The sequence below is a fragment of the Panthera tigris genome (genome assembly GCF_018350195.1).
Source record: "Panthera tigris isolate Pti1 chromosome D3 unlocalized genomic scaffold, P.tigris_Pti1_mat1.1 chrD3_random_Un_scaffold_96, whole genome shotgun sequence".
NCBI lineage: Eukaryota > Metazoa > Chordata > Mammalia > Carnivora > Felidae > Panthera > Panthera tigris.
The window spans coordinates 90272-112347 of record NW_024962171.1 but is presented as its reverse complement, the minus strand read 5'-3'; the positions used below and the strand labels follow the sequence as shown (position 1 = coordinate 112347).

General features: G+C 45.5%; 2 gene segments (V, D, J or C); both read left to right on the top strand.

Moving 5' to 3' along the window:
* The first annotated feature begins 540 nt into the window (after positions 1-540).
* On the top strand, positions 541-1129 carry LOC107180567. The segment is given in 2 exon segments: positions 541-632; positions 744-1129. Coding segments are annotated over 2 exon segments (444 nt in total).
* Positions 1130-11283: 10154 nt separating this feature from the next.
* LOC122236256 lies at positions 11284-21781 on the top strand. The segment is given in 3 exon segments: positions 11284-11359; positions 11473-11796; positions 21684-21781. Coding segments are annotated over 3 exon segments (480 nt in total).
* Positions 21782-22076: the final 295 nt, after the last annotated feature.

The following is a 22076-nucleotide window of genomic DNA, read 5'->3' as shown; positions in this document are numbered from 1 at the left end:
TCTGATCCTCATCTGTGTGGTTGTACAAGAGTCACCACGTCAGTCCTGCCCCGTCAATAATAGCCAAGGGCGCTGTGGACAGACTCACTATGCGGAGCCAGAGGAGAGCACAGAGTGTCCTCAGGGGATGGGAGGCCGCACAGAGGACACCTGGCCTGTCCCGAAGAAAGGCGATGGTGGACAGAGCAGTGGGAAGGCAGGAACTCTGATGAGATCTGCTCACCATGTCACATATGCTGTGTCTGGGCCTGGACACCAGGGGGTGGTCGTCACCTGCTTCTGAGGGTCGGCCATGATTAGAGCTGGGACCTGCACCTGGACAATGCCTGTGCCCTCTGCTCAGGACTCCAAACTGTGACCTCCCCTCTCCTGGCATGGCCCCAGAGACCACCTCCCCGTCCAACCCACCTGACATCCTCAGGCAGAGGGACTTGACCCAGGGTCAGAGAAGTGTCAGAGAGCTGCTGGTCTGATTTGCATGGATGGGCCCTCCCTCTCTCAGAGGATGAAAAGGGAAAGGAAGGGATTAGAAGAGATCTGCTCAGCTGTGGATCCACAGAAGGCAGGGTCGGTGATGACCTCCACCATGGCCTGGTTCCCTCTTCTCCTCACCCTTCTCATCCACTGCACAGGTAACTAGATGAGGGAACAGAGGAAGTGGTCCGGGGAGGACACGTGGACCTTGGATTCTCCTCTGGTGTCTAGATCCCAGCATCATGCTCTCTTTGTCTCTCCCCTTCCAGGTTCCTGGGCCCAGTCTGTGCTGACTCAGCCGCCCTCAGTGTCTGGGGCCCTGGGCCAGACGGTCACCATCTCCTGTGCTGGAAGTGCCAACAACATCGGTAGAATTGGTGTGAACTGGTACCAACAGCTTCCAGGAAAGGCCCCTAAACTCCTCATCTATGCTAATAACAGACGACCCTCAAGTGTTCCTGACAGATTTTCTGGCTCCAAGTCTGGCAACACAGGCTCCTTGACCATCACTGGGCTCCAGGCCAAGGACGAGGCTGATTATTACTGCCTGTCTGCTGACATTACTCAAGGTGCTGACACAGTGCTCCAGGCCTGTGGGGAAGTGAGACAAAAACCTGCTGTCCCCACAGCAATGGGACTTCCTGTGCAGGGCTGACTTTTTGGCCAAGTCATGTGCTTCCTTGTTTGTTTTGTACAAATTAGGGTCTGAGACCCTCCACAAGCAATAAGTCTACAAAGCCTTTCCACATTGTTTGCAATTCCTCCTTGAAGCCTGTCTTTGGGATCAATATACTGTGTGATTTTCTCAAACTGAGCACATTCCTGGGTGCCAAAGGCAGGCTGCCCTGAGGACAGGGTCCATGACAGGTCACAGCAGAAACAGGGACACAAATCCAGCTCTGTCTGAGTCAGGACACATCGGGAGTGTCCGCTATGTGTCCTGGTAACAAAAGCTCCCACTAATTGCCCCTAAATCCTCATCTATTATGATAGTTGGATCCATTGTGGATCCTGATTCCCTCTTTGGCTCCAGGTCTAGCAACTGTGCCTCCCAGATCTTCCCTGGGCTGAGGCCTGAGGGCTGAGGAGAAGGCTTCTGGTCCTTGCCCCTCCTGGGACAGCATCGTGGGCTCACACAGAGTCCCAGGCCCATGAGAACTGAAAGCAGAACCTCTTTCTCATCTGCTGGGAGGGCGAGGCCCCAGCAGCTGCTCAGGTTCAGCCTGTGACTTCTGCTTCTGATGCTCCTGCTGCTGCCACCATGGGCCCCGCTGCAGGCAGCAGCACCACCTGGGAGTGATGGCTCCTCCTTCCCTTCTGTCCCCAATGTCACTCACAGCAGCCCCTTCCTAGACAAAGGGTCTCAAAGGACACAGAAAGCTCATCTCGCCCATCACGTTGCGACACAAGTTCTCTAAGTTCATGGACTGCTGTCATAGGTCCAGTGTTCTCAGCTCCCACCTGACTTCTGAGGAAGCCAGGGTCTCCATCCTTGGCCATTTACCTATTTCTAGAAGTTTCCAGACCTATGTAATCCTCTTATTAGTCTTCAGTAGAAATAACTGTTCTTTTGGCTCTTTGGGATGATGTCTTCTCTCCCTGCAGCACCAGCCCCAGAGTATATATGACTAAATCACATTTTTTTTTGCCTTTTGTAATGAATCCCTGTCCATTCCCATCAATGCTGAGAACCAACCAGTGATTTTCTTATTCACTTGCATTGCCTACTACTTACAGAAAGATGTTGGATAACATGGCGTTTAGGTCACGTTAGCCTTTTCATCTTGTAGAAATGTCCTCCCCACCCCCATCTCATTTTATTTTCTGGGTGTGGGACTGAGTTCTCTGTGTGTGGGAGACTCTGTGTTATCACAGTATACATTTTCTGTCTGTGAATGTGGAACGAGGTTGTAGACAAATGAAACTATGATCTCTGAGGGTCGTTACTGTATTTTGTTTATTGTGTTAGTGTATTATTTATTTCTTCACTCGTCTATTTGCATCTAAATTGGTTAGCATATAGTCCAATAATAATTTCAGGAGTAGATTCCAGTGATTCATCCCCTATGTAAACACGCAGTGCTCATCCCAACAAGTGTCTTCCTTAATGCCTCTTACCCATTTAGCCCACGCCTCCCTCACAACCCCGCCAGCATACCTCAGTTTGTTCTCTATATGTAAGAGTCTCTTATGTTTTGTCTCCCTCTTTGTTTTTATATTATTTTTGCTACCCTTCCCTTATGTTCATCTGGTTTGTATCTTAAGTTGCTCATATGAGTGAAGTCATAGGATGTTTCACTTTCTCTGACTGGCTAATGTCACTTAGCATAATATCCTCCAGTTCCATCCCCGTAGTTGCAAATGGCAAGATTTCATTCTTTTGATTGCTGAGTACTTCTCCATTGTATATATATACCACATCTTCTTTTTCCATTCATCTGTTGATGAACATTTGGACTCTTTCCATACTTTGGCTATTGTTGACAGTGCTGCTAGAAACAGCCTGTTTCTGTGCCCCTTTGAAACAGCACACTTGTATCCCTTGGACAAATACCTAGTAGTGCAATTTCTGGGTTGTAGGGTAGTACTTTTTTTTTCTTTTTTCTCACTCACTTTTTAAAAAAATATAACTTATTGTCAAATTGGCTTGCATACAACACCCAGTGCTCATCCCAGCAAGTACCCTCCTCAATGCCCGTCATCCATGGGTAGTTCCATTTTTAGTTTTTTGAGGAACCTCCATACTGTTTTTGAGAGTGACTGCACCAGTTTGCATTCCCACCAGCAGTGCAAGAGAGATCCTTTTTCTCCGCATCCTTGCCAATATCTGTTTTTGCCTGAGTTGTTAATGTTAACCCTTCTGACTGGTGTGAGATGCTATCTCATTGTGGTTTCAATTTGTATTTCTTTGATGATGGGTGATGTAGAAACTTTTTTCATGTGTCTTTAACCATCGGGATGTCTTCTTTGGAAAAGTGTCTATTCATGTCTTTGCCCATTTCTTCACTGGAATATTTGTTTTGGGGGGAATGGTTTGGTGTTTGAGGGTATGTGGGGAAAGGCTGGCTAATCCTGTTTGTCCCCTGCCAGCAGGGACACCATTCAGGGCCTCCAGGGTTTCTGGCAGCAGTGTGCTCACTAGATGATGCTGACCTGCCAGGACCTGGGATTATCACCACCCAGACCACCTCTATCACTGTATTAGTTCATTAACACCTCCTCTGTGTGCTCCCACTTGTGAAAGCCCTGGGCATGGAATCTGGACAGACAGACAGAAAGGGTTCACTTGAGTGCAGCCAGTCCACCCCCATGGAAGTTTCTGTAGCCATAAATATACTATGGGGAGCTCAGTCTGCACAACAGAGCTGGGTATCTACCATGACCTGGGCTTCTCTACTACTCACCCTCCCCACTCTCTGCACAAGTGAAGGCAGGCCTTACCCAGGACAAGTGGGAGATCCCCCCACTCTGATCCAGGAGATCCGGGGTCACTGCCCCACACCTTGCACAGGGCTCTTCACCCAGTCAAGTGGGACAAGAACTCTCTCTGCTGCCCTTGTTCCACCCATCTTGTCTCTGTTACTTAGTTTCACCAGCACTAGTCAGAGTCAGCGACTAGTCCTCACTGAGGAGATCTCTGCCGTCACGGCTACAGCAACACAGGCCTACCTAAGGCTATGACGTCCATCTGGATATTCAAGAATGACCACTTGTCCTTTGCCATCAATGCTAAGTAATAACCATTGATTTTGGCTTTTTAATTACATTTTCTAGCTATTGAGGAATAATTTGAAAATAAAAGAAGTGAAGATCTCCTTTACCTGCTCTTGATCTTTGTGGAAATCGTCTCCTCACTACTGCAGGAACCCAGATGTGGGCGTCAGGACTACATCATCCGTGTGTGCGAGAGTGTGTGTTTTACCATATTATACATGTATCTGTTTGTATTTTTATGTGGGTTTTATTAGGATATGGTGTTAAATCTAGTGAAAGGCCCTTTTGAGACCAATTGGGGCAATATGGTCATATCTCATGATGTAATAATATGGTGTGTCATATAAAACTCTTTCTTATTATGTAACCCAATTTGTATCATTGGAATCAATCACACTTAATGATACTATCAATTTGTAAATATGGTATTGAGGTCTCCTTGTCAATATTTTGTACCCAATATTTCTATCAATATTTCATGATACTGTTCTATTCTTTTCCTTTTTGTGAAAGGTATTTTGAAAGTGTATTTTTGAGTTTTATAACATTTTTAAAAGAAGTAAGAAATATTCAATACCGTGTTATATTATGAAAAAATATGAAGCAAATAAATTGGAATCATCTAAATTCTGAAGTTTTGTTAGATGTCCCTTGTGAAAACGTCTGTACCTAATGTATTTCTGTGGAGTGCTTCAGTAATAACCTTTTCCATTTTTATATTGAAATTCGTCTATTCACTCAATGTATTTCTAGGACAGCCAGTTTTGTAACTTCTAAGAAATTATGTATTTAATCTATTCTTAATAAGGTTTACCACTTACAGGATGTTTTTCTTCATTTTTCCTTTTTCCATGTGAGATTAACCGGATACGCTGTGGGACAGCCCTGTGGTCCCTACACAGCTGGTCAGCGAGGACCAATCACTCAAAGGAGACCAGACCTGGAGGCTTTGTGGTGTCGCAGCAGGTGCTACCTCCCAGGGCTCCCTGGACAGGAGTTCCACCCCCATCCTCCGCAGTGTGTGGTGTGAACTGAGCTCCAGCACCAGGGCTCAGGGAGGGGCTGGGCAGTCACTGGATGGACCTCATTTGCATGCACAGCCCCTCCTGTGGCAGAGGGTGGAGGAGGAAAGGAGGCCTGGGGCGGCCCAGCCCAGTGTGGGGACCAGGGGTTGTGTCACCGTGGCCTGGATATTGCTGCTCCTCCTACTCTTCCTTCACTGCACAAGTAGGGACAGGCCTTATAGACTCAGGTGCTCCCCACATCACTCCTCCTCTGCTCAGAATCCTGAATTTTGGTTTCCATTTCTAGCCGCATTCCCAAAGGGTGTCTGTGTTGGCAGGTTCCCTGTCCCAGCCTGTGCTGACCCAGCCGCTCTCCCTGTCTGCATCTCCGGGAAAACTGCCAGACATCTGCACCTTGGGCAGTGGCTTCAGTGTTGGCAGCTATTACATACATTGGTTCCAGCAGAAGCCAGTGAGCCCTCCTCTGTATCTCTTATACTACTACTCAGACTCAAATAAACACCAATGCGGTCCCCAGCCGCTTCTCTGGGTCCAAAGATGCCTCGGCCAAGGCAGGGCTTCTGCTCCTCTCTGGGCCACAGCCTGAGGACAAGGCTGACTCTTCCTGTGCTACAGCTCATGGCAGTGGGAGAAGCTTTGGCTTCTCACAGTGACTCAGATATGGAGAAAGTGAGACAAAAACCCCTGGGTCCACAGACCTTGTGTCTGAGCTTCTGTTATTGGGAAGCTTCTGTGGAGGCTCCTGTAGGGGAGAGTCCTCTATGGTGACAGCTGTCCTTGAGGAGGAAGGACTGACACACAGATGATGCTCTTGCCTGAGACAGCACACGTGTCCCAGGAGCCCACGTGAATCAGGGAATGGAGCCCAACTGCACATGCCCCTGGGTCTGGAGAAAAGTAACAAGAACAACTATTTTACAACCAAAATCTCTGGCTCTCCCTCTAGTCATATCTCCTTTACTACTCGCAGAATACTTCACTTCACACACTCATGTTCATCAATTATACGTTTTGTATCTGTTTTCCTACATCTAGAAATTCTTTGGGACACACACACAATTGAGTGTCCTACAATTTAACTGAATTTAATGCTTAGTTTGTCTGTGGGGAGATAGTGTCAGATCCACAGGGGAAGGGCTCAGCACCAGGAGGCTGCTCCCTATTTTGATGCCAACAACAACTAGTAGATGGCCTGCACCCTCTGTCCAACGTGGCTACACGTTGAAGGTTTCCACGACTCCCTCCTCGAGTTCCATTAATTTGCCAGATCAACTCACAGAACCGAGGGAGACACTGACTCCTTTTGTCAGCTCATTAATGATATGATGATGGGGGTCACATAAACAAATAATGAAGAGACACCTAGTGTTAGGTCTGGGAGCGTCTCAAGCACCAGAGCTTCAGTCCCTGTGGAGTTGAGGTGCATCTGTTCTGAGAGTGGATGTGTTAGCCAAACTGGAAGCTCTTCAAACCCTGTACTTTGGCATTTTTATTGAGGATTCGGGTAGACATGATTGGACATTAACTGCACTGTCAGTCTTCCCTCCCTGTCTCAAGTATGAGGGGGTGAATATTCGCAACCTCTGATCAAGGCTTGGTCTTTCTGGGCACCAGCCCTATCCAGGAGCCATCCAGAAGCCCACCCAGAGTCATGTCATTACAATTAAGAAGCTTCTAGTGCTCTTGTCACTTAGGAAACGACAAGAATTTCAGAAACTCTGTGTCAGGATCCAGGGTGCAGAGACTCGTATATAGTTCCTAAGATCACACAGTAGTATTGTCTCAACTGGACAAGGTGAACTAGATAGTCATGTTCATCCACAAATCTCAGGCCAGAAACTGTGACTCTTGTGTTACTGACGACACATCCATACTCGATATGTTAATAAGCACCTTGGTCATAGACACAATTTTCTCTTTCACCCATCTGACAAAAAGTGAGTCACAACTTCTTCAGACTCACCTCACCCCTCCCCCTCCCGACACAGGCTCCTCTTCTCCCCTCTGCTCCTGCCTCCCTCAGGCCTTCAGTCTCTCCCTATGGTGCTTCAGGTCTGAACCCCAGCTCTATGTTAGGATTTCAGAGAGAAGTAAAATTTTACAGTAATTTCCACTCTCTAGGGTTCATCTCTAGTGATGAGAAGTCGCAGAAAATGGACTGGCAGGAAATCCACTCAACATCTGATTCTTGCTCTCATCTCTGCTTGTAGTTTTCATGCCCACCAGCCTCAGTAAATCTCTGTAATATGACAACAATATTATTCTGTTTGTGACAAATGAAGGTTCATTCAGCCTTTGAGTATTTGCCCACAAAAGCCATTAGTACAACGAATTTTCCCCCTTCAAACTTACTGAGGTTCCACCAAAGGTAACTGTTGACATAGCCAACAAAGGAAGGATGGGCTACATAGTTCCAGACATGACAACTTTTCCTGTTGTTGAGAATATTTGTTTCCGAGGCCATCAGGAGACTAACGCAGCCACACAATTTTGTTCCAATCATTGAGGTCTCATGTATTAGCCTTTTTCCAAAATAAAAAAGGCACTCTTTCATGGTCACCGCCAAGGAGGCATCCAGGGACCTTGGAGGCATAGTGGGGGGTGGCTGTGCTGTGAAGGGCAGAAGGAAGGGACTGTGTTGTCACCCCTGTCTTGTGCTTCCTGAGACCAGAACCCACACATGTGGGATATGTATCTGTTGGGTAAAAATGGACTGAAGACCCATCCCCAAGATCCATATTTATGATTCAATGGAATTCCTATCAGAACTAATCTGCACCAAATTCCTCTTCCTTGTGTACATTCCATCCTTGTGCAAGGGAAGTGATCTTCAAGACACTAGCCTTCTTTAGCGCCAAGCTCCAGAACACAGGAGGCTTTTTAAAGAGCCAACCCCAGCGATGGATTTGCATGGAGAACAACACTCAGGAAGTGGAGAGAGGACATTAGAGGGACAGGGGTACACTTGTCTACATAGTTGGCCTCTGAAGGAAAGACTTCCTGAGGATACATGAAGCATTTTCTCTCTCTCTCTTCTCTCTCTCTCTTTCTCTGTCTGTCTTACACACACACAGACACACACGCAGATACACACACACACACACACACACACACACACACACACACATCTCTCCTCTGAGTGTATAGTGTCCTAGAGTTTTCAGTTTCCCAGCTTCTCTTTCTCTCCAGAAATCATAGTCAACATGTACTCAAACAGTACCACCAGGGTCAGAATCCCAGGAGGCAGAATCCCCATCATCAGAAACACCAGCAACATCCAGTGTGACTGGGGTCCTGTCACAAGGGCAACAAGCCCATTATCTGAACACCTGCTCTCCTGGGACAAGATTGATGCTCGGGAATCCCAAGGAGACTCTCTGTCCCATGGGTAGCTCAGTCCCCGACAATCTCTGGGATCCAGCCAGCCCCCAAAGCTGATCAGTTCATTGATTCTGGGACAACATCTTCATTGATGCTCCCACGGAGCTCAAGGTACATGAGGACATGCGGGGGTCTCTGCTTCAGTCTTCCCAGCGACACCTGCACCAATCTGGATCTCTCCTGAAAATTCTTCTGTCCCACCCAAGGGCCACAGTGACAGTGACCTCACGGAGACAGTTTCCCTTATCGCCATCTCTCCACCAGTCACATATGGAATCTTTGATAGAGAGTTTTCAGCCCAGTTGGCCTCAGATAATAGAAATCCATTCCTCTACTCATGGATGTGTGAATGAGCTTTTTTCTATCCTGAATATACTGGACACAAAGAACAGAGGTAGAGCTGTGTTCACCCCAGAGACAAGTCTGACTCCAAATCACTCTTTCCTGGAAGCTCCCTCAGTGCTTGGTAATTGCATCACAGAGATGGTTCTGGAGTTCATAGAAATAGGTCCCTCATGGGATTTCACTGGACATCATGTCTCTCCTACCGGTAGAAAAATTCCACCATGCTATACTAATGACAAAGAAAACATGATTTTTGAAAAACTTTATCGACTCCTATTCAACCTGCAAGAGAAAGCATCCCTTCTACATTGTTTCCACAATTTCTATCTGTTTTTCTCTGTAGTAAATACAGATCTGTGAAAAGTATCCTAGTGATTGTATCTGCATTTTCATAAGAACATTGTCATTGAGTTTCAGTCAATGTCACTGAGAGAAATTTTTTATACACAAGCATACGCCCATTTAGTTTTTAAAATTATTTTATTGTATTTTTTTAATATGAAATTTACTGTCATGTTGGTTTCCATACAACACCCAGCGCTCATCCCAGCAGGTGCCCTTCTCAATGCCCATCACCCACCCCCCCTTCCTCCCACCGCCCCATCAACCCTCAGTTTATTCTCAGTTTTTCAGAGTCTCTTATGGTTTGGCTCTCTCCCTCGAGTTCTCTCCCTCAAACTTTTTTTTTTCCTTCTCCTCCCTCATGGTCTTCTGTTAAGTGTCTCAGGATCCACATGTGAGTGAAAACATACGATATCTGTCTTTCTCTGACTGACCTATTTCACTTTGCCTAATATCCTCCAGTTCCATCCACATTGCTGCAAATGGCCAGATTTCATTCTTTCTCATTGCCAAGTAGTATTCCATTGTATACATAAACCACATCTTCTTTATCCATTCACTACTTGGTGGATATTTAGGCTCTTTCCATAATTTGGCCATTGTTGAAAGTGCTGCTATAAACATAGGGGCACAAGTGCCCCTATGCATCAGCACTCCTGTATCCCTTGGGTAAATTCCTAGTAGTGCTATTGCAGGGTCATAGGTAGATCTATTTTTAATTTTTTGAGGAACCTCCACACTGTTTTCCAGAGTGGCTGCACCAGTTTGCAACCCTCAGTGCAAGACAGTTCCCATGTCTCCACATCCTCTCCAGCATCTATAGTCTCCTGATTGGTTCATTTCAGCCACTCTGACTGGCATGAGGTGATATCTCAGTGTGGTTTTGATTTGTATTTTCCTGATGAGGAGTGATGTTAAGCATCTTTCCATGTGCCTGTCGGCCTTGTGGATGTCTTCGTTAGAGAAGTGTCTGTTCATGGTTTCTGCTCATTTCTAAAGTGCACACTTGGCTAAGTGGTGACTAACACATAAACCGTGTCACTGGAACCCTGTCAGAGCACCTGCTGCGGTCACTCCTTCCCTCTTGGAACTTCCTGCAGGTTTGCCCTTGGGCTCTGTGTTCAGTGCCACACTAGGACCCCTGCATATTTGTATCTGTGTGCTGGGGGTACAGATCCTGGGAGGAAATCACTAACCACAGTGTGTGGAGAACTGTCGTTTCAAATAAGCAGACATAGTGACAGATGGCAAAGATTTTTAGTGGACAGTGCCCTTAGGAATACACACAGTTGTTCCTTCCCACAGCACTGAGGACAGAAGGAGAGCTTCTGTTCAGGCTGTGAGATCCTCAGAGCAGGAGAGCCCTGGAAACCAGGGAGGAAGCACATAATAGGAAAGAACACAGAATCCTACACAGAAGGGGCCACGTGTCCTTTGGTACTCACCACAGCTCCGGACATGATTCTGATCTAAGTGGCGTTTTTGTAGAAATACCACCTCAGTCCTGACCCATGAAACATACAGGGAAACATGGCCTGGCTTTTCCGGAGGAGTCTGAGAAGAGCAGAAAGTCTGCTTTGAGGATATGGGAGGCTACCCAGAAGATACCTGGCTGGCCCTAGGAAAGGGGCAGTGGACAAAGCAATGGGGGACAGGAGCTCCTTTTATGGGCTCTGGTTACCATTTTGCACAATGATGTTTCTGAGTCTGGACACAAGGGGGCTCACAGGGCCCATTTCTGAGGGTTCAGGGGTGATGAGACCTGAGACCTGCCACCTGCACTGCCTGTGCCCTCTGCTGAGACTCATAACTGTGACTTCTGCACAGTCTGGCCCCACACAGCCATTCCTCTGCCCACCCCCTGACATCCACAGGCAGAGGCACCTGACTCAGGTCCAGTGAGGGCTCAGAGAGCTGGGGTATCATTTGCATGGACAGGCCCGCCCTCTCTCAGTGGATGAAAAAGGAACAGATTAAGGGAGGTCTGCTCAGCTGCGGGGCACAGAAGACAGGATCGGTGATGGTCTCCACCATGGCTTGGTCTTCGGTCCTTCTCACCCTCCTCGCTCACTGCACAGGTGATTGGATGTGGGGACAGGGGAAGGGGCTCTGGGAGGACACGTGGGCCCTGCTTCCACCCTCTTGTGTCCAGACCCCTGCTTCACCCTGTCTGTGTCTCTCCATTTTCCAGGGTCCTGGGCCCAGTCTGTACTGACTCAGCCACCCTCGGTGTCAGGCTCCTTGGGCCAGAGGGTCACCATCTCTTGCACTGGAAGCAGTTCCAACATCGGTAGCAATTATGTCAGCTGGTACCAACAACTCCCAGGCACAACCCCCAAAACCATAATCTATTGGGATAATAGCAGACCCTCGGGGGTCCCTGAACGATTCTCTGGCTCCAAGTCTGGCAGCACAGGCACCCTGACCATCACTGGGCTCCAGGCTGAGGACGAGGCTGATTATTACTGCTCAGCATGGGATGGTGGTCTGAAAGCTCACACAGAGCTCCAGGCCCGTGGGGAAGTGAGACAAAAACCTGCTGTCCCCACACTGATGCGCTTTCCTTTGCAGCCCCCACCTTCTGCCAACACAGCTGCTTCCCTAAAACGGAGGTCTGAAACCCAAACCAGTGAACTTTCTCTTGAGTATGTGTCCTTGTCCTCTCAATTCAGACACCAAACCCTGTGTCTGTAGGAGCACATTTTCTGTTTTATGCAAACTGAGCAGAAATTCCTGGATGCTGGGACCTGTTGCCCTGGGGACAGAGTCCTTGAGGATTGTGCCTGCCTGCTGGGGCTGCCATAACATCATACCACCCACTGGGTGAGAAAATCAAAAGATATTTATTTTCTCACAGTTTTGGAGGCTAAATGTCCAAGTTCAAGGTGGTGGCAAGTTTGATGTCTCCTGAGGTCTCTCTCCTTGTCTTGCAAGTGGTTACATTCGTCCTGGGTCCTCACGTGGCATTTCCACGTGTGCTCACCCATGCTGTGTCTACCTCTTCTGTAAAGTCTATGAAGTCACAGTGTGGGTTTCCATATAGGAATCTACAGGGATACAGTTCAGTCCATATCAAAGCACCAGGACAGAACAGCGACACAGAGCATAGCTGTGCCTGACTGAGGATAGTCAACCGTCCACATGGTCTACATGCGTGGCATTGAGAGAATCCTCACTACATGACCTATGTGGGCTTGGGGCTCAGATCACAGTACAGAAATGACAGGGAGGGTCCCCATGCTCAGAGAGCTGACACCGTCTTGGGCAAGAAAGAGGACACATAAGCCAAATGTATTGTGTCTCACACTGACTTCCCACATGGGGAAAATGTGTCTGCAGTCCCAGGTAATGTCCACAGAACAAAACGTCTGGATGACAGAGACTGGCCCTTGCGGACCCACTGGTAAGAAACCCCAGATTTGAGGATGACTGGATAAAACCACCCCACCCTCTGCCCTGACACCATCATGGCAACCGGGGAAGGGACACCTATTGCTTTGGGTAACACAGTGACTGTCTGGTGGGACCTGGACTCACTGACTAACCGTGTAGTTGGGAGAGTTGGGGTACAGGCAGAAGAAAATGATGGAAGCTTCGCCAAAGAAGTCCCAGCCACCTGTATCATCTTCCCTCCATCCTCCGTGTTGTTCAGGTCGTCACACGGACTATGGACAATCTGCACAGGGGACACAGGCCAGGGTCTTTATGTCTCATAAAACTACAGCTCAGTCCCCAGACCACTCAGATGCCCCTGCATCAGATCAACTGCAGCCCAACACACCCTCAGAAGCTGAGGTTCTGGCCTGAAATGCAAACAGTCCCATGAGAAGTAGAAAGCAGAAAACATATTCCTACTCTGATGGCCTCTTATTCCCAGAGGTTGCTAGAAGGTACAAAGTTTTCCAGAAACCTTAATGGTGACCATTTCCAGACCGCCATGCACCTGAGACCTTTTCTTTTGCTCTCACTCTGTCAGGTGAGGAACAGACTCAGGCGCCAGTACAGGAACAACTCCTTTTTTTCCACACACTCCATATGGGACTACTCCTGCTCTCAGGCTCCCTCAGTCACCTCTGTGTCATTGCTGAGTGTCCCCACTTCCCAGGGTCCTGGTCACAGGGAGTCAGATCACAGTCTGCCTGATTCCAATGCCACTGTGACTCTGCCTCTGAAAGACACAAAGCTTACTATTAAGAGTCAGAAGGGGCGCCTGTGTGGCTCAGTTGGTTAAGCGTCCAACTCTTGGTTTTGGCTCAGGTTATGATCTCATGGTTCCTGGGTCCAAGTCCCACGTCAAGCTCTATGCTGACAGCATGGAGCCTGCCTGGGATTCTGTCTCCCTCTCTCTCTGCCCCTCCCCTGCTCTCTCTCTCTCTCTCTCAAAAATAAATAAATGCACATTAAAAAAAGTTTAAAAAAAAAGTCAGAAATGAACTCTCCTGTTTTTCCCACACTTGGAACACTCTTTGCCAGTGTCCCTCCTGAATGTTCTTTCTCTATTCATTAATGTCATGTTATATCTCCAGGTCTAGGGTCATTTCTTTTCCCAAATTCCACTCTTCCCTTTTTCCTTCCTCCCCTTCCACTAATTAGTTCATGAACCTATATCGCCATCTCCTGTCTGTTGCCACAGTAATGTGGGGTGCATTGCAGGAAAAACACAGGGTCATTAAAGAAGAGTTTACTTCCTAGGAATCACTCTAGGATGTAAGAGAAGTCATTCATTTTTTAAAGAATTAGTTAATGTTTATTTATTTTTTGAGAGAGAGACAGAGAGAGAGGGAGAGCATGAACAGGGGAGGGGCAGACAGAGGGAGACACAGAATCTGAAGCCGGTTCCAGGCTCTGAGCTGTCAGCACAGAACCTGAAGCGGGGCTCAAAGTCATGAACAGTGAGTGTGACCTGAGGGAAAGTCGGATAGTTAACCTACTGAGCCAGGCAGACCCCAGGAAAAGTCATTCTGCCCTTAAATATTTCAGCTTCAAATGACTTTTTTTTACATGTCAAATATTATTTTATGTATTTTTTTATTTTTTTAAATATGAAACTTATGGTCAAATTGGTTTCCATGCAACATCCAGTGCCCATCACAACAGGTGCCCTCCTCAATACTCATCACCCACCCTCTCCTCCCTCTCACCCCATCAACCCTCAGTTTGTTCTCAATTTTTAAGAGTCTCTTATGTTTTGGCTCCCTCCCTCTCTAACCTCTTTTTTTTTTTTCTTCCCCTCCCGCATGGTCTTCTGTTAAGTTTCTCAGGATCCACCTAAGAATAAAAACGTATGGTATCTGTCTTTGTCTGCGTGACTTATTTCACTTAGCATAACACTCTCCAGTTCCATCCACAGTGCTACAAAAGGCCGTAATTCATTCTTTCTCATTGCCACAACATATTCCATTGTGTATATAAACCACAATTTCTTTATCCATCCATCAGTTGATGGACATTTAGGCTCTTTCCATGATTTGGCTGTTGTTGAACGTGCTGCTATAAACATTGGGGTACAGGTGCCCCTAAGCATCCGCACTCTTGTATCCCTTGGGTAAATTCCTAGCAGTGTTATTGCAGGGTCATAGGGTCGATCTATTTTTAATTTTTTGAGGAACCTCCACACTCTTTTCCAGAGTGGCTGCACCAGTTTGCATTCCCACCAACAGTGCAAGAGGGTTCCTGTTTCTCCACATCCTCTCCAGCATCTATAGTCTCCTGATTGGTTCATTTTAGCCACCCTGACTGGCGTGAGGTGGTATGTGAGTGTGGTTTTGATTTGCATTTCCCTGATGAGGAGCGACGTTGAGCATCTTTCCATGTGCCTGTTGGCCATCTGGATGTCTTCGTTAGAGAAGTGTCTATTCATGTTTTCTGCCCATTTCTTCACTGGGTTATTTGTTTTTCGGGTGTGGAGTTTGGTGAGCTTTTTATAGATTTTGGATACTAGCCCTTTGTTCAATATGTCATTTGCAAATATCTTTTCCCATTCCATTGGTTGCCTTTTAGTTTTGTTGACTGTTTCCTTTTCTGTGAAGAAGTTTTTTATCTTGATGCGGTCCCAATAGTTCACTTTTGCCTTTAATTCCCTTGCCTTGGGGATGTGTCAAGTAAGAAATTGCTGCAGCTGAGGTCAGAGAGGTTTTATCCTGCTTTTTCCTCTAGGGTTTTGGTGGTTTCCTGTCTCACATTCAGGTCCTTTATCCATTTTGAGTTTGTTTTTGTGAATGGTGTAAGAAAGTGGTTTAGTTTCCTCCTTCTGCACGTTGCTGTCCAGTTGTCCCAGCATTTGTAAAGAGACTGTCTTTTTCTCCACTGGATATTCTTTCTTGCTTTGTTAAAGATCAGTTGGCCATACTTTTGTGGATATGATTCTGGGGTTTCTATTCTATTCCATTGGTCTAAGTGTCTGTTTTTGTGCCAAAACCGTGCTGTCTGCATGATTACAGCTTTGTAGTAGAGGCTAAAGTCTGGGATTGTGATGCCTCCCGCTTTGGTCTTCTTCTTCACAATTACTTTGGCTACTCAGGGCCTTTTGTGGTTCCATACACATTTTAGGATTGCTTGTTCTAGCTTTGAGAAGCATGCTGGTGCAATTGTGATTGGGATTGCATTCAATGTGTAGATAGCTTTGCGTAGTATTGACATTTTAAAATATGTATTCTTCTGGGCCCTGAGCACGGAATGTTTTTCCATTTCTTTATATCTTCTTCAATTTCCTTCATAAGCTTTCTATAGTTTTCAGCACACAGATCTTTTACATCTTTGGTTAGGTTTATCCCTAGGTATTTTATGCTTCTTGGTGCAATTGTGAATGGGATCAGTTTCTTTCTTTGTCTTTCTGTTGCCTCATTATTAGTGTCTAACAATGCAACTGATTTCTGTACATTGATTTTGTATCCTGCGAGTTTCCTGAATTCATGTATCAGTTCTAGCAGACTTTTGGTGGAGTCTATCGGGTTTTGCATGTATAATATCATGTCATCTGCAAAAAGTGAAAGCTTGACTTCGTCTTTGCCAGTTTTGATGCCTTTGATTTTCTTTTGTTGTGTGATTGCTGATGCTAGCACTTCCAACACTATGTTAAACAACAGCAGTGAGAGTGGACATCTCTGTCGTGTTTCTGATCTCAGGGAGAAAGCTCTCAGTTTTTCCCCATTGAGGATGATATTAGCTGTGGGCTTTTCATAAATGGCTTTTATGATGTTTAAGTACGTTCCTTCTATCCGACATTCTCCAGGGTTTTTGTTAGGAAAGGATGCTGAATTTTGTCAAATGCTTTTTCTGCATCGATTGACAGGATCATATGGTTCTTATCTTGTCTTTTATTAATGTGATGTATCCCATTGATTGATTTGTGAATGTTGAACCAGCCCTGCAAGGCAGGAATGAATTCCACTTGATCATAGTGTATAATTCTTTTTATTGCTTTCGAATTCAATTTGCTAGTATCTTGTTGAGAATTTCTGCATCCATATTCATCAGGGATATTGGCCTGTAGTTCTCTTTTTTTGCTGTGTCTCTGTCTGGTTTAGGAATCCAAGTAATGCTGGCTTCATAGAATGAGTCTGGAAGTTTTCCTTCCCTTTCTATTTTTTGGAATAGCTTGAGAAGGATAGGTGGTATATCTGCTTTAAATGTCTGGTAGAATTCCCCTGGGAAGCCATCTGCTCCTGGACTCTTATTTGTTGGGAGATTTTTGATAAGTGATTCAATTTCTTCGCTGGTTATGGGTCTGTTCAATGTTCTATTTCTTCCCGTTTGAGTTTTGGAAGTGTGTGGGTGCTTAGGAATTTGTCCATTTCTTCCAGGTTGCCCAGTTTGTTGCCATATAATTATTCATAGTATTCCCTGATAATTGCTTGCATTTCTGAGGGATTGGTTGTCATAATTCCATTTTCATTTATGATTGTATCTATTTGGGTCATCTCCCTTTTCTTTTTGAGAACCCTGGCTAGAGGCTTATCAATTTTGTTTATTTTTTCAAAAAAACCCAACTCTTGGTTTCATTGATCTGCTCTACAGTTCTTTTAGATTCTGTATGGTTTATTTCTGTTCTGATTTTTATTATTTCTCTTCTTCTGCTGGGTTTGGGGTGTCTTTGCTGTTCTGCTTCTATTTCCCTTAGGTGTGCTGTTAGATTTTGTATTTGGGATTTTTCTTGTTTCTGGAGATAGGCCTGGATTGCAATGTATTTTCCTCTCAGGACTGCCTTTGCTGCATCCCAAAGCGTTTGGATTGTTGTATTTTCATTTTCATTTGCTTCCATATATTTTTAAATTTCTTCTCTAATTGTCTGGTTGACCCACTCATTCTTTAGTAGGGTGATCTTTAACCTCCATGCTTTTGGATGTTTTCCAAACTTTTTCCTGTGGTGGATTTCAAGCTTCATAGCCTTATGGTCTGAAAGTATGCATGGTATGATCTGAATTCTTTTATACTTATGGAGGGCCATTTTGTGACCCAGTATGTGATCTATCTTGGAGAATGATCCATGTGCACTTGAGTAGAATATATATTCTGTTGCTTTGGGATGCAGAGTTCTAAATATGTCTGTCAAGTGCATCTGATCCAATGTGTCATTCAGCGCCCTTGTTTCTTTATTGATCCTGTGTCTAGATGATCTATCCATTGTTGTAAGGGGGGTAATAAAGTCCCCTGCAATTGCCACATTCTTATCAATAAGGTTGCTTGGGGCGTTTGGGTGGCTCAGTCGGTTAAGCGTCTGACTTCAGCTCAGGTCATGATCTCGCGGTCTGTGAGTTCGAGCCCCATGTCGGGCTCTGTGCTGACCACTCAGAGCCTGGAGCCTGTTTCGGATTCTGTGTCTCCCTCTCTCTCTGACCTTCCCCCATTCATGCTCTGTCTCTCTCTGTCTCAAAAATAAATAAAGTTAAAAAAATATAAATTTGCTTATGTTTGTGATGAATTGTTTTATATATTTGAGGGCTCCCGTCTTCAGTGCATGGCCATTTATAATCGTTAGCTCTTCCTGATGGAGAGACCCTGTCATTGTTATATAATGCCCTTCTTCATCTCTTGTTACAGCCTTTAATTTAAAGTCTAGTTTGTCTGATATAAGCATGGCTACTCCAGCTTTCTTTTGACTTCCAGTGGCATGATAGATAGTTCTCCATCCATTCACTTTCAATCTGAAGGTGTCCTCAGGTCTCAGATGAGTTTCTTGTAGACAGCAAATACATGGCTCTTGTTTTTTTATCCATTCTGATACCCTATGTCTTTTGGTTGGAGCATTTAGTCCATTTACATTCAATATCATTACAGAAAGATATGGGTTTAGAGTCATTGTGATATGTATAGATTTCATGCTTGGAGTGATGTGTCTGGTACTTTGTGGTCCTTGCAACATTTCTCTCACAGAATCCCCCTTAGGATCTCTTGTAGGGCTGGTTTAGTGGTGATGAATTCCTTCAGCTTTTGTTTGTTTGGGAAGACCTTTGTCTCTCCTTCTCGTCTGAATGACAGACTTGCTGGATAAAGGATTCTCAGCTGCATATTTTTTCTATTCATCAATTGAAGATTTCCTGCCATTCCTTTCTGGCCTGCCAAAGTTCAGTAGACAGATCCGTCAGTAGTCTTATCAGACTCCCTTTATATGTTAGAGTGTGTTTATCCCGAGCTGCTTTCAGAATTTTGTCTTTATCCTTGTATTTTGCCAGTTTCGCTATGATACATCGTGCAGAAGATCGATTCAAATTACGTCTGAAGGGAGTTCTCTGTGCCTCTTGGATTTCAGTGCCTTTTTCCTTCCCCAGGTCAGGGAAGTTCTCAGCTATGTTTTGTTCAAGCACCCCTTCAGCCCCTTTCTCTCTCTCTTCCTCTTCTGGAATTCTTATTATACGGATATTGTTGTGTTTCATTGCATCACTTACTTCTCTAATTCTCCCCCTCACACTCCTGGATTTTTTTTTTTAATCTCTCTTTTTCTCAGCTTCCTCTTTTACCATAATTTTATCTTTTAAGTCAACTATTCTCTCCTGTGCCTCTTCAATCTGAGCTGTGGTCACCTGCATATTACTTTGCACCTCATTTATAGCACTTTTTAGCTCCTCATGACTGTTTCTTAGTCCCTTGATCTCTGTAGCAATAGATTCTCTGCTGTCCTGTATACCTTTTTCAAACCCAGCGATTAATTTTATGACTATTATTTTAAATTCATGTTTCGTTATATTGCTGAAACAGTTTTTGATCAATTCGTTAGCTGTCGCTCCTTCCTGGAGTTTCTTTTGAGGAGAATTCTTCCATTTCATCATTTTGGATAGTCCCTGGAGTGGTGTGGAACTGCAGGGCTCTTCCTCTGTGCTGTCTGGAGTAACTTGTGTTGGTGGGCGGGGCTGCAGTCAGACCTGATGTCTGCCCCCAGCCCACCCCGGGGCCACAGTCAGACTGATGTGTACCTTATCTGCCCTTCTCCCAGGGACAGGACTCACTATGGAGTGGTGTGGCCCCTGACTGGGCTACTTGCACACTACCAGGCTAGCGGTGCTGCTTAGATGGGATCTGGCGTATTAGCCCGGGTGCATCCGAAAAGTGAGCCAGGGCGGAAGGGACAGGCTTAGCTCGGTTTGCTGTGGGTGGTCCCCTGCAGGAGGGTCCCTGCAGCACCAGGAGGGAAGCAGGTAGACTCTTCAAAGGGATGGATCCACAGAAGCACAGCGTTGGGTGTTTGCGTGGTGGAAGCAAGTTTGGTGACAGGAACTGGTTCCATTAGGGAGTTCGGCTGGGGATGGGAGAGGGAGATGGCGGTGGCCAGAGCCTTTGTTCCCCGGGAGGTGAACTCTGTCTGCCGGGGCTCAACAACTCTCCCTCTTGGTGTCTTCCTGCCCTCCCCACTGGCCGAGAGCAGGGCTGTTGACTTTTAACATTCCAGATGTCAAGTCCTGCTAGCTGTCAGAACTCACCGAATCTGGCCCCTCCAATTTGCAAGCCAGACTCGGGGGCTCTGTCTTGCTGGGTGGGCTGGCTGCCCCTCCACCGCCCCAGCTCCCTCCCACCAGTTGGTGTAGGTCACACCGCCTCTCCACCCTTCCTACCCTCTTCCATGGGCCTCTTGTCTATGCTTGACTCTGGAGAGTCCTTTCTGCTAGCCTTCTGGTGGTTTTCTGGATTATTTAGGTAGATATGGGCGGAATCTAAGTGATCAGCAGGATGCGGTGAGCCCAGCATCCTCCTATGTGGCCATCTTCTCTGATCGGCCTGCCTACATATATAAAATTCTAAAGATTCTACCAAAAAACTGTCAGAACCGACAAATAAATTCAGTAACGTCACAGGATACAAAATCAATGTACAGAACTCTGTTGCATTTCTATACACTGATGATGAAGCCACAGGAAGAGAAATTAAGAAATCAATCTCATTGAAGATTGAACCAAGAATAATAAGATACCCAAAAATAAACTTAACCGAAGGGGTGAAAGACTTTTACTATGAAAACTATAAAGGATTGATGAAAGAAATTGAAGATGACACAAGAAATGAACAACATCCCTGCTCATGGATTGGTAGAACAAATATTGTTAAATTATTTATACTACCCAAATCAATCTATAGATTTAAGGCAATTCCTATCAAAATGCCAAAAGCCTTTTTCACAGAACTAGAACAAACAGTCCTAAAATTTGTATGGAACCACAAAAGTTCCCAAAGAGTGAAACAGTCTTGAAAAAGAAAACCAAAACTGGAGGTATCACCATTCCAGATTTCCATTTATATTAGGAAACTATAGTAATCGAAACCGTATGGTAATGGCACAAAAACAGACCAAAAAATGAAACAGAATAGAAATCCCAGAAATAAGCCCAAGATTATATGACCAGTCAATGTCTGACAAATGAGGCAAGAATACACAATGGGAAAAAGACAGTCTTGTCAACAAATGGTGCTGGGAAATCTGGACAGCTACATGTAAAGAGTGAAACCAGACCACTTTCTTCCCCCATACATAAAAATGAACTCCAAGTGGATTAAAGACCTTAATGTGAGGCCTGAAACCATAACAATTCTAGAGAGAACTGGCAGTTATCTCTCTGACATTGGCGGTAGCAACATTATTCTAGGGGTATCTCCTCAGGCAAGGGAAATCAAAGAAAAAATAAACTATTGGGACTACATCAAAATAAAAAGCTTCTGCAGAATGAAGAAAGAAATCGACAGAACCAGAAGGAAACCTGTTGAATGGGATTAGTCAAGGTCACTAACTTTTGCAAAGGAACCCTACATGCACTAGCTGACTGATGGGTGGTTCCATGATTTTTCCCTCTGACCCCCTCTCAGAATGTAAAAGGCCTTCCCAGTCCCAGACTCACCATAACAGGGGATGAACTCGTTGCCGCTGTATTACAACAAAATTCTCCCTTTTCACCTTTATTCATTTTTCCTCTTGAGCAGCTGGTGACCCTGTGAGGGTCACCCCCATCATCTCTGTGGACATCGTCTCCATTGCAGTTACTGCTGCTCAGAAAGTGATGGGGACGAGGAGAGTCTGATCCTTACAAGCATGCAGGCTGGAGAATGGCTCTTCCATCTACCCTGAAGCTCTGTTCAGGGTGTTTTGAGAGCCCTTAGTTACAAGAAGGATGTTCACCATCCGTGAGGGGGAGTAAAGACTCTGTTTGGATACATGTCTTCTTATTTCAAGGAAGTCACAAAATACATGTGACATATATTTGCATCCAACAAAGGACTGCAATAAGGAGGAAATTTGGGGCATAGTCTTCTTTATACATATTCCTTTCTACTGCAAATTGAAGGTGATTTAAGGAGAGAACTATTTGGGTTTTT